The following is a 14,380-nucleotide window of genomic DNA, read 5'->3' as shown; positions in this document are numbered from 1 at the left end:
TTTTGAGACATCTTTTGAGTCCTAAGCTTTGTTACATGGTCTTTAATTCAACATTTTGAAGAAATAATGCCAGTGACAGCAGTGTAATTATGCTTTATGAAGTAAATGGTTAAGCTCTTTTCCTTTCTACAAATTATGTGTGTGTTTTTTAATGATTTGATAAGTTAACCTATGAATGTTTACATTATTCCCTATTTTTTGTCTCATTCCAGCACCTTTTTATGGAAAAGTAAGTTTTCTTGCAGGTTATGATATGTGTTTATAGGTGAAATTAGTCAAAGTGAGATAGTAATTTATCCTCTTTTTGTAATTTCAGTATCGAAACCTTATCATAAATCATTTGTGCAAGCCTTTACAGGAAGATGTGATTTATCTGTATTTCATAGAACTATATAATCCTCTTTGTTACATGTGTGTTACGTCTTCATAGTAACTTTTGGTGTATCACCTCTTTTCTTAGTTTAAGCTTTAGGTTTTAGGTTTATTTTCTGCACTTTCTTACTTTTTCCCTCTAATTTTTCATTAAGTTTTAGAGTGTTTCACTGAAAGATCTAATAGGAGCTGGCCTAGAATTCAGGGGTTTCATTTCATTATCCAGTCTCACATAATGAAATGACTCCCATGTTAAGTAAGGGTTACTAAACATTGCCATTTCAGTAGGGTGCAAATCCTGAAACATAACAGTTTTGGCACGCCCGGTGAGACCTAAGCACATTTTTCAACTTGCTGGAATAGTTGAAGGTCATTTTTCAACTAACTAGTAGAAGGTGATGAATTTATGAGAAAGATTCAAACACGAAGTTCCACTTCTTTTGAATATCTGCAATTGGAAACTCCAAAAAGATGTGGAAGGATCTTATCCAGGATAAAGCCAGCATCAAGGAGGCAGCTTTCAGCCCCTGGTCTTCATGTATACAATAGAACACATCAAAGAAAAGTCAGACATTCAGCAAGCCCATCAGTAAGAGCTGATTCTTTTGACATTTTTGTTGATTCTACTAAAAATTTGATAAGTATTGGTTTTATACTAGCAGGTATAGTCAATACAAGTGTTCAACAACAACCTGTACAACAACAACTAGTACAACAGCTGTTGGGTGATGCGACGCGCTCCCCTGCCCACAGGTGGTTAATTATGTGGTGTTCCATGTTCACTAAAAGTCATGGCTTTTGGTGCAACGGCAAATGGGCCTTACAATTGGTATCAGAGCCTGGTTTTGGCCTAGTCATGGGTTCAAATCTCCTCGATGCCTTCCCGACCCGCGTAAGCACCTGGTATGCGCGTCTAGGGGGAGATTGTTGGGTGATGCGACGTGCTCCCCTGCCCACAGGTGGTTAATTATGTGGTGTTCCATGTTCACTAAAATTCATGGCTTTTGGTGCAACGGCAAATGGGCTCTACAACAGCCTGTACAACAACCTCCACCAATGGCGAGGGCATATGCTTTTGTGCCTTTTAATCAAGGAAGTCCCTTGAATTTTGCACAACATCATGATATACCACTGGCTGCATTGAAGAGTCTGCCTGATTTCACCAGAGAAAATCAAACTATAGCTTATGAGCACATAAGATGTTGCAACTTTATGCAACGTACATCATGTTACAGAGGAAGATGTAGCTACTAAGCTACTGGCAGCATCATTAAAAGGAAAAGCACTTCAGTGGTTCAGAAGCCTAGCTGTTGGTTCTATAGGCTCATGGGATGCTTTGGGTGACACTTTGACGACATTTTGAGGACAAGTCAGACTTTTTGTCACTTGTGGAGCAGCTCACAATTATAAAGTGTGCACCACAAAAAAAAATGATGGATTTTAATAATCGATTTCAAAGGACCTGGACTAGAATACGCAATATGGTAAAACCTTCAGTAGATCATGCTTTTCTTTATTATTTAAGAAGCTTAAATAGCGATATTTCAGTAATGATTCAATCTATGGGAGGTGTTTCACTACCTCAAGCTTATGATATCTCCATTAGAGCTGAAAATAGTCTTATCCAGGTTGGTAAGATAGCCCCTAGGCCTCCAATGCCCATTTTTTTGGACATCCAACCCAATATGCCATTGGTAATCCTGCCATTTAACCTATTACCTGTTGTTCCTAGCCAAGAAAATACCATGGCAGACCCTTTAAATACTGCAGGTCCTTCACTAGAGCTGCAGGATATTAAAAATAGTTAGCTCAAAATTGACAGTATGATGCAAACTTTTAGTAATGAGCTGGTGAATTTAAAGAAACAACAATTTCAGCCTAGGCCATCTTACCAACAGCAGACTCTAGCTATAAATCTACCTTATCAGTAGCAAAATCAAGGCCAGCCTTAGGGAAATAGGCTGCCATTTCAGGGAAATGCAATGGGCTACAAGCAAAATATTAATCAAAGGCCTTTCCGTCCATACAATCTAGTTCCTCTTAATTCAGCTAATCTAGTTAGAGCTATTGTGCCTATGCAAAATAATCTTGCAGTAGATTTTGTATGGTGTTACCCTTGTAATGAACCACATAATCTGGCTACGTGTACAATGGAGTTATAAATCAGGTGTTAATGGTACAGAATATAGTAGCGGGATAGAAAAATGTCACAAATGACACACCTAAATAGCAACATGATGCACCAACTCCTGAGACTGCTTTCCTCAACTGGCAGAGAAATGAGTTTTGCGCAGTCAATAATGACTCATCAATATTAGCAAATACCTAAGCTAAGAAAAGAGCTCTTGAAACAGACCAAACAACAAACAAGGGTAAAGCAACTGATATGGTTGAGCCATCATCAAGTGCTACAAAATTGGCGGGAGACACTCATGTCCCTATCACCAAGGAAACTGTTCACAAGCTAGCAGAACATGCTGCTACTAAAATACATCAGAAATCACACTTTGCTGTGCCATTCAACATAGTGGAGAATATGAAGAAGATGAACATGTCAATGTCAATGTGGGAGACTTTGGCTATTCTTGGTCAAACGGATATTCTTCAAAAGGCTCTTTTAGATGAAGCAAATCCCACAAAGATGATGAATGAACCAATAAAGGTGGTGTTGACCAATACTAATGAAAAGGGGAAAGACAAGGAGGATAGTGAGAAACTTGTCAAGGAGTCAAATAAGGTAATAAGACCACCTCCATTTTATCTTTCCTTAATCATTGGTGATAAGTTAGTCCATAATTGTATGGTAGATGGTGGAGCTACGAGCTCCGTCATGCCAAAAAAGATAGCTGACCAGTTAGGACTAAAATATCAGCCCATTGAAAAAGGTGTTGTCCAACTTGATGGGATGTCTATAGGTACCATAGGTGTGATTAAAGATGCAAGTGTTACCCTTCATGCTTGTCCTAATTTTGCCATTCAACAGGATATATATGTCATAGATTTACCTCTGTACTTTGCTATCTGCTTGTCTAGGGACTTCACAGCAAAGATCGGTGGTTATTTGTCATTTGATTGGTCTCATATGCTTTTTAGGACTAGATATGGCACTAAAGTAACCATTAAATCTAAGTTACTTGCAAAAAATTACATAGAGCCTTATGCACCCAGTGCTGTCAATGCAAATCTGCTTGCATTTAATGAAGAGGAGTGTCATACAACAGCTGAAAATCGAACTCAGTTAGATAACATCCCAGATATTCTTCTTGATGAATGGGCCTCTAGTAAAACCTTTGAAAATTAGTATTATCATATAACAAATGTTAACTTAGGGACCTACATTATCCATGAACAAAATGAAGTCATTCCACCTTTGGTCAAACCAGCAAGTCAGTCGACAAAGTCCAAAGATCAGCTATGGAGCATGTTTTTTGATGGTTTGAGCAGTAGACAAGGTGTTGGTGGGGGTGTCATGTTGATTTCACCTGATAATGAGAAATATTATGCCGCTTCTAGATTTAGTTTTTCTTGTACCAACAATACGGCAAAGTATGAAGGATTAATCCAAGGGTTAGAATGGGCAAGAAAACATGGCATTAAGTGTTTAAAAGTGTATGGTGATAGTGAATTAGTAGTAAATCAAATCAAATGTCTGAATGCTATAAAGAATGATACTTTGAAATCTTATAGACATCGCGTTTGGGATTTACTTGAACATTTTGATGCATTTAACATACTGGTTGTTCCTAGAAACAAAAAATAGCATGCTGATAGGCTAGCAGCTATAGGAACCTAGTATGATATTGTTAATAGCATGTCTACACATACTAATCAGCAACATATCAAGATCATTACTAGGCCTTCAATTCCTGATAATGATACTAACTAGCAAGTTTTTAACAATGATGAACAAATTTTACAATTTTTGCTGGAAGAAGACGTTTTTGCTAATTCTAATCAGTAGAGGTATAAGGATCAGTATGGTGACCAGGTGATCCAGTTAAAAAATAAGTTGCCAAAGGGTTTAGTAATGTTGGAGAGCATTTTTAATTCAGATGATCAGCTCAAATTTGGAAAGGCTAACTTGTTGGTTACAGAAAATTAGTATGCAGACCTGGAAATTGCACCAGGTAAATGCCTGAAATTTGGCAAAGTAAAATCAGCTGAAGAAAAAGAAGATTTTCTTCACTTGTTCTAAGAATTTAGTGATTTGTTCGCTTGGCAATATAGTGATCTAAAAGGATTCAATCCGAGATTGGTACAGCACACAATGGAGCTAGAACCATCAGCAAAACTAGTGCGGCAAAGGCAAAGGCCTATTAATCCAAAGCTAGAACCCTTGATGCACAAAGAAGTTCTTAGATTAATTGAGAGTAAGATAATTTTTCCTATCAAGCACATGAGTTGGGTTGCAAATTTGGTCCCAGTAAGGAAGAAAAATGGAGAGTTACAGTTGTGTGTAGATTTTAGAGACTTGAATTGGGTCTCACTGAAAGATAGGCACTCACTTCCATCCATGGAGTAGATATTATAGTGTGTGTCAGGGGCTGAAAGGTTCTCTTTGCTGGATGGCTTTTCAGGTTATAACCAAATCTTGCTAAAGGAAGAGGACAAATATAAAATAGCTTTTACAACGAAATGGGGTATAATGGCGTACAAAAGAATGCCATTCAGATTGTCTAACACTGGAGCTACCTTTCAGAAGGCTATGGAGATGACTTTCAAAAATTTGATCTATAGGTTTGTTTTGGTCTATTTAGATGATGTCAAAGTCTACTCACAAAAAATAGCAGATCGTATTGATCATTTAAGGCAAATTTTTGAACGCTGTAGAGAATTTGGCATCTCTTTAAACCCAAAAAGAGCATATTTTCTATGCATGAAGGGAAATTACTTGGATACATTGTATCTAAGGCAAGCATCACGATGGACCCTGAATGAACTGCAGCAATTTTGGAGCTACGTTTACCACGGCACAAGAAAGGTTTTCAAAGTTTCATTGGCCGTATCAATTTCGTGCAAAGGTTTCTGCCTGATATTGTAGCACTTCTCAAGCCTTTAACAGTTATGCTTAAAAAGAATGCAATTTTCACATGGACAAAGGAGGTTAAAGATAATTTTCAAGCCATAAAAAATGCATTAGCATTAGCACCTGTCCTAATTAATCCTGATTTCAGTAAGGATTTCATTCTTTATGCATATGGGGGCTATGATGTGATTTCAGCCATGTTGGTACATAAAAATGCAGAAGGATTGGAACAACGAATCGCATTTTTTCAGCAAAGGACTAGAAGAATATGAGCAAAGGTATAGTTTCATTGAGAAACACATCCTTGTTGTTGTGAAAAGACTTAAGAAATTCAGGCACCTGTTGACACATAACAAGGTTATTTTGCGTGTCATGCACCCAAGTGTTAAGGAGTTCCTATTAAGTAAGGACCTAAATGAAAAGAGAGCTGGCTAGATTACACGTGTCATGGAGTATAACGTAGATATTCAGATCACTAAGCTGGTTAGAGGAAAAGAATTATGTGAAAAAATTACAGATAAGGATATTTTAGAACTTGAGAAACAAGAAAATATAGTTTTGCTAATTGGAGCTGTTGGAACTAATAATCAACCAGCAAGCTGGTTAAAGGATATGATGCATTTTTTGAAAACTAGTCAATGTCCAACTACCTTAGACAGAGCAAAGCAAAGATACTATCGCTTGCAATCAATCCCTTTTGTGCTAATTAATGACATTCTGTACCAGAAAGATTTCAATGGAGTCCTTCTCAGGTGTGTGGATTCAGATCAAATTGCTCAAATATTGCACGAATTTCATGATGGTCATTCAGGAGGACACTTTTCTCCAAGGACTACAACTTATAAGATTCTAAGAGTAGGCTATTACTGGCCTGATTTGTTCAAGGATTGTCACGCACATGTCAGAAAATGCACTAAATGTGCTATGTTTGCGAGAAAAGAAAGGCTACCAACTTTGCCTTTGCAGCCAATTAAAATAGAATAGCCCTTTCAAAAGTGGGGAGTTGATTTTATAGGGCCCATAACCCCCCTTCAAGTGCACGTCATAAGTGGATCATCATAGCCATTGATTATTTCATGCACTGGACTGAAGCAACAACGTTAAAGGACACAAATGAAATAGCAGTCCTAAGTTTTTATGATGATATTGTGAACAAGTTTGGAGTACCTGATTCCATTATTTCTAATAATGCACTTGCTTTCATTGGGATGAAAGTAACTGATTGGGCCTTTACTCATGGGATTTATCTTAGCACCAACTCTAATTATTACCCACAGGGTAATGGATTAGCGGAGTTTTCAAATAAGAATCTTATAAGGATTATCAAATGCAACTTGCAAGAGAATAAGAGAGATTGGCATTCAAAGCTAAAAGTCGCCTTATGTTTTGATAGGATTACTCCAAAGCAAATTATTGGAAACTCACCTTATAGGCTGGTGTATGGGAAAGAAGCTAGATTATCCATTGAAATAGAATTACTCACACTTGACCTTGCTACACAGCTGATTTTATTTGAGGAAGGTGATCCTATGCTAGTACGGTGTGCCCAATTGATGGAGTTAGAGGAAACAAAGAAAAAGGCCACGGAAACCATGGAGTACCAGCAAATACAACTAAAGAAGACCTTTGACAGAAGAGCTCAAGCTCGAGAGTTCCATGTTGGTGACATGGTATTGAAATGGGATGTTTTGAAGAGCAGGCCAGGCCAGCATAGTAAATTTGATCACATGTGGGCTGGGCCGTTTCAGATTGCTGATTGTAAACAGCATAATGTTTACTAGCTTGCTACCATGGAAGGAGACATACTACCGATCCCTGTAAATGGGATCCACCTCAAACCATGTTTTGAGGTATGAATTTTAGTCCTACCTTGTACATACTAGGATTAGTTTCCCTTGTATTTCAATAAGTGTGTCTGCTTTAGTTTTGTTTTGTTTTATGTTCTATTTTGTTTTGGTAGTCTAGTTTAGTTTAGTTACTAGTTTATGTTGTTTTGCAATCATATGAGCTCATTTCATTCATGCATGCATAGATATGCGTGCCTACATACATGCACATATCTAGCATATGCACACATACACACATACATATCGCTAACAATAAATATGTCTAGCTGTCAACTATACATATTTGCATATTCATACATATGTTGCATACATACAGTTACATAAGCCCATACATCAACCAAATGATTGACTATGATGGTTCAACTCCTAAAGTTGGTACTTGAGTTTGACCATGCATACCCATCAATTTAATAAGAATTTCAGGTCTTATTAAATTGATGAACATACATTCAAAATTGAACCAGCAACTTTAGAAGTCGCTTTTTGTCAAGTTAGGTGCTAGGAATGCATAATCAAACTCTATGCCCATAAATAAGGATAAATTAAACATTGGTCGAATGTCAAGCAAGCAGACATACAACAGAAGTCGCCAAAAATGTTACTAAAATTTTGCATGTGTGTAAAATTTTAAGTATACATGCATAAAACTGCTTTTCATTTCATTTAAACAATAGAAATGTCCTTGTATTTATTTATTTTCAAACATACATTGATATTTTCAAACAATGAAATGAATTAATATGTTGAATGGAAAAAGATCTCACATAAGCTGTGAGTATAGCTCACTATTCTACATTTCTTTCATAAGAACATACATGAAAAGATACATATGAATGAAAGAAATAAAGAGTAGAGATAACCAGTCATTCCCTATTGCTTTGACTGGTTATGCACTCTTTCCCTGGTGTAGTAGAATCCAACTCCAAACTTCACATGATCTCCAGTCTGCAAAAAACATGAAAGCAACTGATGTTAGATCCCGAAGGATCTAAGCAATGACTACCTATCTCTACAACTACACATGTTCTCTATTGATGCATCTAATTACAAAAAACAAGAAAGCTGAAAGAAATAAAAGTCATTTATGATTGTCACGAACCCATGCTTGAACCTCATAGAATAGTATGCTACAGGATTTCAACGAATAAATAATGATAAACATCATAGATTGCAAGAGTGTACTTGCTACAAGAAAGCATGAGAGAAAAGTAACGTAGAATATTTCAATCACTGCTAAGAAGCAAGGAGTTTTCATTGCAAAGGTAAACATGCCACTGGAAAGTATGTTGACAAAATCTCAAAAGGCAGACACACGATGAACAAGGTTATGTTGTAAAAAATTATCATGTGACTGGAATACTCTCTTAAAGAGATCCCAACAGTAGCTAACTCAAAGCCCAAATGAATATCTCTACATATGATAGGGTTCAGAAAAGTTTTGAGGGTATAATGGTTAGTGAAAACTGTATAAAAGATTATTTTGTCTCTTCATTGAAGATAGATACCTCTGATACACTTTTACAACCAATTGAAGTTGGGAAATTATTCACTCAAGGTTGGTCAATGATGCTTTGCAATTGGAAACGCATAGACCAACCATTGACTACTGGATTTCTCAGTGAATTGAACCGAGAAATGTGTGATGGTATTTTCCAAAAATCAATCTTGAAAGAAACAACTAGACTCCAAAGGAAAATTAATTAATATCAACAATAGCATCAGAATCTATCTATGTCTTTTGAGACTTTAATATGCAATAGTTCTGAAAAGGATCAAAATCGAACAAAATATTTCTCTTATGTAATCAAGTTTAATAAGGGGCTTGAGTAATATTTCAGAAACTTCAGACTTAAATAATGCTGATGAAAGGAAATAATACTAGCATATTAAGAGAAATAGTATTAGCAAATGCTTTAACAGAAATCATTATTGAAAAGTATGAGAATTCCTTCGGCAGATTCAATTAAAATTCAACACTATTGGCAGCCCAATATGGAAAAAAAAATTAAAAATTGAATTTTGTTATGGTATTTAAATGCTATTATTGATTCAAAAGTAGAAAATCCATCATGTCGTTTGAGGAAAAGTTCCAGCAAAGATGACATAATAACACCACATGGGGAGATATTAACAAGAAAGATGGGAAGGAGAAGATTGAAGTAGACTGTTTGGCAGATGCTGATTTTGAATTCTTATGTACGAAGGAAGATATTTCATTTGTTTATGCTGGAATTAAGCCTACTCCTTTACAAGAAATTTACCTAAATAGCGATGTCAACAAATTTGTGAAACAAGTGAACAATTCAAGCATAGGGAAAAGGGCAAAACCTAAGTTCAAAACAAGACATGTAGATCAATCTCCTAAATTATTTGACACATTTGTGTGCTATCAAACCACTGTGAATGATGATGCAATGGTGAAATGCAATGACATAGATGCAACTTGTGACACTAATCTAGACCAGGTGGCAAGTGAAATTGAACATGGTATGACATCTAAGGATTGCACTAAAATTGGCAATACCTATCCGCTGGAAAATGGTGATGGGAAGGAAGGTAGCATGCAAATTCAAAAGACTAGTACAAGAACAAATATGCAAACTCAAATCAACAAAAGGCAGTTACTAGATAATATCCCACCCCATCCTTGATGTTGTGCATATACAACTCTTGAAGAGGTTTTGAAAGAAAATGGAGAACAACTGTACTTTAGGGGGACAAGAAATGCAAAAGGTTCAAATGTGCATTTTGGGTAGATGAAAAATTACTGTATTTCAAGAGGACTAGAAACTCAAATTCAAAAAATAGTTTCAGAATTCCTTGGCACAGGTTGCAAAATAGGAAAGTTGATAGCATCAGATAAGACACAAATAGACAGAAATAGAAATAATAAATCTTCTCAAGCATCAAGGGTTGAATTAAATGGCGAACTTACAAATGAGACCATAAAAGAGTTGTCCAATGCAACTAGTCCTGATAAAATCACTAGTATTAGTGAAGAATGTAAAAGTTACAACTTATCTCCATCTAATCAAGCATCTGGACTGATTCCTAATGAGATAAATAGTCTTGGGAAAAATGGGAAAGAGCAGATTCCAATCGAAGTAGAATTTTTGGTAGATGTTGACAAATTTGAATTTATATCACCTGATTTGGCCAAAATTAAGCCCACTTCATTACCAAAAAATCATCCAAATAATGATGTAAATAAATTTTTGAAACGGCTGAGCAAGTCAAGCACAAAGAAGAGGGGAAGTTCTAAGACCAAAACAAGGCACATGGATCGACCTCCAAAACTTTCTGATACATTTATGTGCTATGAGAACACTATGAATAATGGTGTGATATTGAAAACAATGAAACCCCATAATATACAGGCCATAATGGTATGTACAGTAAAACCTGAATAGCAAGGAGTAAAAATGCTTCAAAATACCTCTCATGGTGGTTCAGAGACCAGAAAACTTAACAATTTTTTTGTGGTGGCATTCAATCAAACCCTGTAGTTGAATTCTTCAGACAAAAGACTCCATTTTCTTCAAACCCTCAAGCTTTCCAAATGTTTCAAAGAAAGATGCATATTAAAAATGAAAGCTTTTTAGGGTTACAGACTTGTTACGCCCTTTTCAAAGTTACATAATTCTTTGAACTCCGCGAGCTATTGAAAGGGATTTAATTTCCTTTTATTTTTTAAATTGTGAGAGAAGGGGTTTATTTTGTTGCCTTAAGAAACATTTATTTTTATTTGCATATAGTGTTTTTCCTAAATGAAAATTAAGAGGAGGTTTTATTTTATTTTACTTTACTTTGCATAGACTTTATAATGTAAAGAATTAATATTTAATGATGTATTATGAATCATTAAATGTTAATTTCTATTTTATTATGCAAAGAGAGAGTATATGGTTTGACCATATGTTTAATGGTTCTTTGAGAAAGAGTCAGTTGCAAGCATCATGAGTCTTTATAGGACTGGTGGGTCGGATTTGACTTTGCGAAATCAATTTGTGAGTATTTATAACTTGTTAGAGCATTTTTGGGGGCAGTTATTAGTTAGTGGAGTCAAATGAGTTAAGGGACTTCATTTTTGGAAGTTTCTAGGCCCTAATTTTGTGGCTTTTATTCTACATTCAACCCAGGGGTTGATTTTTGTACTTAATGAGTTTTTTTAACTCATTTTAGGGAGTTCTGATTTTATGACAGAGTTTTGAGACATCTTTTGAGTCCTAAGCTTTGTTACATGGTCTTTAATTCAACATTTTGAAGAAATAATGCCAATGACAGCAGTGTAATTATGCTTTATGAAGTAAATGGTTAAGCTCTTTTCCTTTCTACAAATTATGTGTGTGTTTTTTAATGATTTGATAAGTTAACCTATGAATGTTTACATTATTCCCTATTTTTTGTCTCATTCCAGCACCTTTTTATGGAAAAGTAAGTCTTCTTGCAGGTTATGATATGTGTTTATAGGTGAAATCAGTCAAAGTGAGATAGTAATTTATCCTCTTTTTGTAATTTCAGTATCGAAACCTTATCATAAATCATTTGTGCAAGCCTTTACAGGAAGATGTGATTTATTTGTATTTCATAGAACTATATAATCCTCTTTGTTACATGTGTGTTACGTATTCATAGTAACTTTTGGTGTATCACCTCTTTTCTTAGTTTAAGCTTTAGGTTTTAGGTTTATTTTCTGCACTTTCTTACTTTTTCCCTCTAAGTTTTCATTAAGTTTTAGAGTGTTTCACTGAAAGATCTAATAGGAGCTGGCCTAGAATTCGGGGGTTTCATTTCATTATCCAGTCTCACATAATGAAATGACTCCCATGTTAAGTAAGGGTTACTGAACATTTCCATTTCAGTAGGGTGCAAATCCTGAAACTTAACAAATACTTAAAAGAATGAAGCTTTAATTCACAAATTAACAAAATCCTTCATTAACTGACCCTACTCGGTAAACAATATTCCAAAAATGATTTCCTCTATTAACCATTAGAAGCTTGGTTAACACTGCAAACTCTGCAAAATCCTTTGACAACCGAGTGAACTTAGTAAACACTAACTTTCCTTTGCTAACCTTGAGAGCTCGGTTAATACTGATTTCTCCCACAAAATCCTTTGATGCTTGAGTGAACTCGGTAGACACTGTCTGCACAAGGTAATGTCTAGGAAGACTTGGTAGACATTGACAATCATCTTGCAAACCAATTGAGCTCGATAGACACTAACATATAACTGATATGACATTTGTGTAACATCAAAGACAACACACAATTGGATAATTGTATCCAATAATCTCCCTCCTTGGCATTGATTGCAACACAACATGTCATAGCATGATGAAATTTGAAAACAAGACTTTCTCTGATAGAAAGTTTCTCCCTCTTAGATTTTACACCTCAAGCTTTACTTATTTGTAGTAATCTCCCTCTATGAAGGAATTACATAGCTTCAAACAACAAAATCTCCCTCTAACTAATTTCATAAAGACATAACAGTAAGATCTCTCTTTTTCTTATTAAACTCTTCCTCTTACCTTCATCATCAAACAAATTTTAGAAAGGTACAACAGTAAACTCCCCCTCTTTGACAATACATGCCAAAGACAACACATGTCAAATAAGGTTCAATGTACCTTAAGTATCGATTCATATGCAATATTTTCTTGACTATGTTGCGTCAACTAATAGATCTTCAATTTGATTTCTGTTGATGCATCACTAAAACTTTATTTTAGTGAGCTTCAAATAGAAGAATGACCCCTAACTTACCTCTTAAATACAATAATGCATCCTTACGTAGTGGCTTTATGAATATGTCAACAATCTATTCCTTTGTATGGACATATTCCAATCTGATTTCCTTGTCTTGCACCAATTCTCTAACAAAGTGATACTTTATAGCAATATGCTTGGTTTTGGAATGCATCACTAGATTCTTTGAAATGTTCATTACACTTGTATTATCACAGAACATGACAACTAGTTCTTTGATTTCAACCTTCATGCCTTCCAACAACTATTTAAACCAAACAATATTTGAACAATTCACTGCTGCTACAACATACTTTTCCTCTGTTGTAGATTGGGTTGTGTAATTTTTCTTTTTACTTGTCCAAGACACCAACCTTTTGCCAAGAAAGAATGCACCACCACTTGTACTCTTTATGTCATCAGTGTTTCCTGCCCAATCAGCATCAGTAAACACTTTCAAATCAAGATTTCCTTCAAGTTTATACCACAAACCATAATCTTCAATTCCTTTTAAGTATCTCAAGATTCTTTTGACTAAGAACATATGATTTTCTCTAGCTTTTACTAAGAATCTTGCTACTATACCAATTGCTAAACCAATATTAGGCCTTGTATGAACAACATATTGCAATTTTCCAATCATTGATCTATATAAGGTCTGATCTACTTATTTTGAATCATCATCTTTAGTAAGCTTTAGTCCTATACACATGGGAGTTCCAACTGGTTTAGAATCCTCCATACCAAATTTCTTGAGTATCTCCTTGATATATTTTGACTAAGTGATATAGATACCATTCTTGCTCTGCTAAATCTGAAGACCAACAAAGAACTTAATCTCTCCAAACATAGACATCTCAAATTCTTTGTTCATTTGCTCTAAAAAGTCTTTACATTAATCATCATTCCTTGTAAACAAAGTATCATCCACAAAAATTTCTGCCAAAATAATTTTGTTATCTAGTCCTTGCTTGATGTACAAACTATTGTTATCATTAGTTCTTTGAAAACCAATTTGAATAAGGTAGTTGTTGGAATATTCAAATATGGAAAGAGTACTTATGAGAGGGCGGGGGGGGTGGGTGGGTGGGGGGTGAATCATAAGTATCAAACTTTATCCAATAAAATTTTAACTGAAAGTAAATTGTATGCATGTCAAATAAACATGTAACAAAACACATGCATCAATAACTCACAACACAGGAATTTTGGTAACCCAGAAACCCTCCAAGAATAAGAAGGTAAAACTGGGGTGGGGATGATACCCACAAAAATTACTGCAGCAATATTGTTCAACCACTTCTGATGGTTTGCCTTGTTAAAGGCTTTACACTGTGTTAATAGTGACCTGGTTAGAGGATTTGCAAACACTTAACATGAAG

General features: G+C 35.3%; 1 protein-coding gene across 1 annotated transcript; it reads left to right on the top strand.

Annotated features, from left to right (window-relative positions):
• The first annotated feature begins 5,845 nt into the window (after positions 1-5,845).
• Positions 5,846-6,382, top strand: LOC149562508 (uncharacterized). The gene has a single exon (XM_089827991.1). It carries the CDS (start codon positions 5,846-5,848, stop codon positions 6,380-6,382), a length of 537 nt encoding a protein of 178 aa, XP_089684117.1.
• The last annotated feature ends 7,998 nt before the right edge of the window (positions 6,383-14,380 follow it).

The sequence above is a fragment of the Cupressus sempervirens genome, chromosome 4 (assembly GCF_028749045.1).
Source record: "Cupressus sempervirens isolate cs-2001-9-10 chromosome 4, ASM2874904v1, whole genome shotgun sequence".
Lineage (NCBI taxonomy): Eukaryota > Viridiplantae > Streptophyta > Pinopsida > Cupressales > Cupressaceae > Cupressus > Cupressus sempervirens.
Note: the sequence above shows the minus strand (reverse complement) of the source record. Positions and strands in the feature narration are given on the sequence as shown.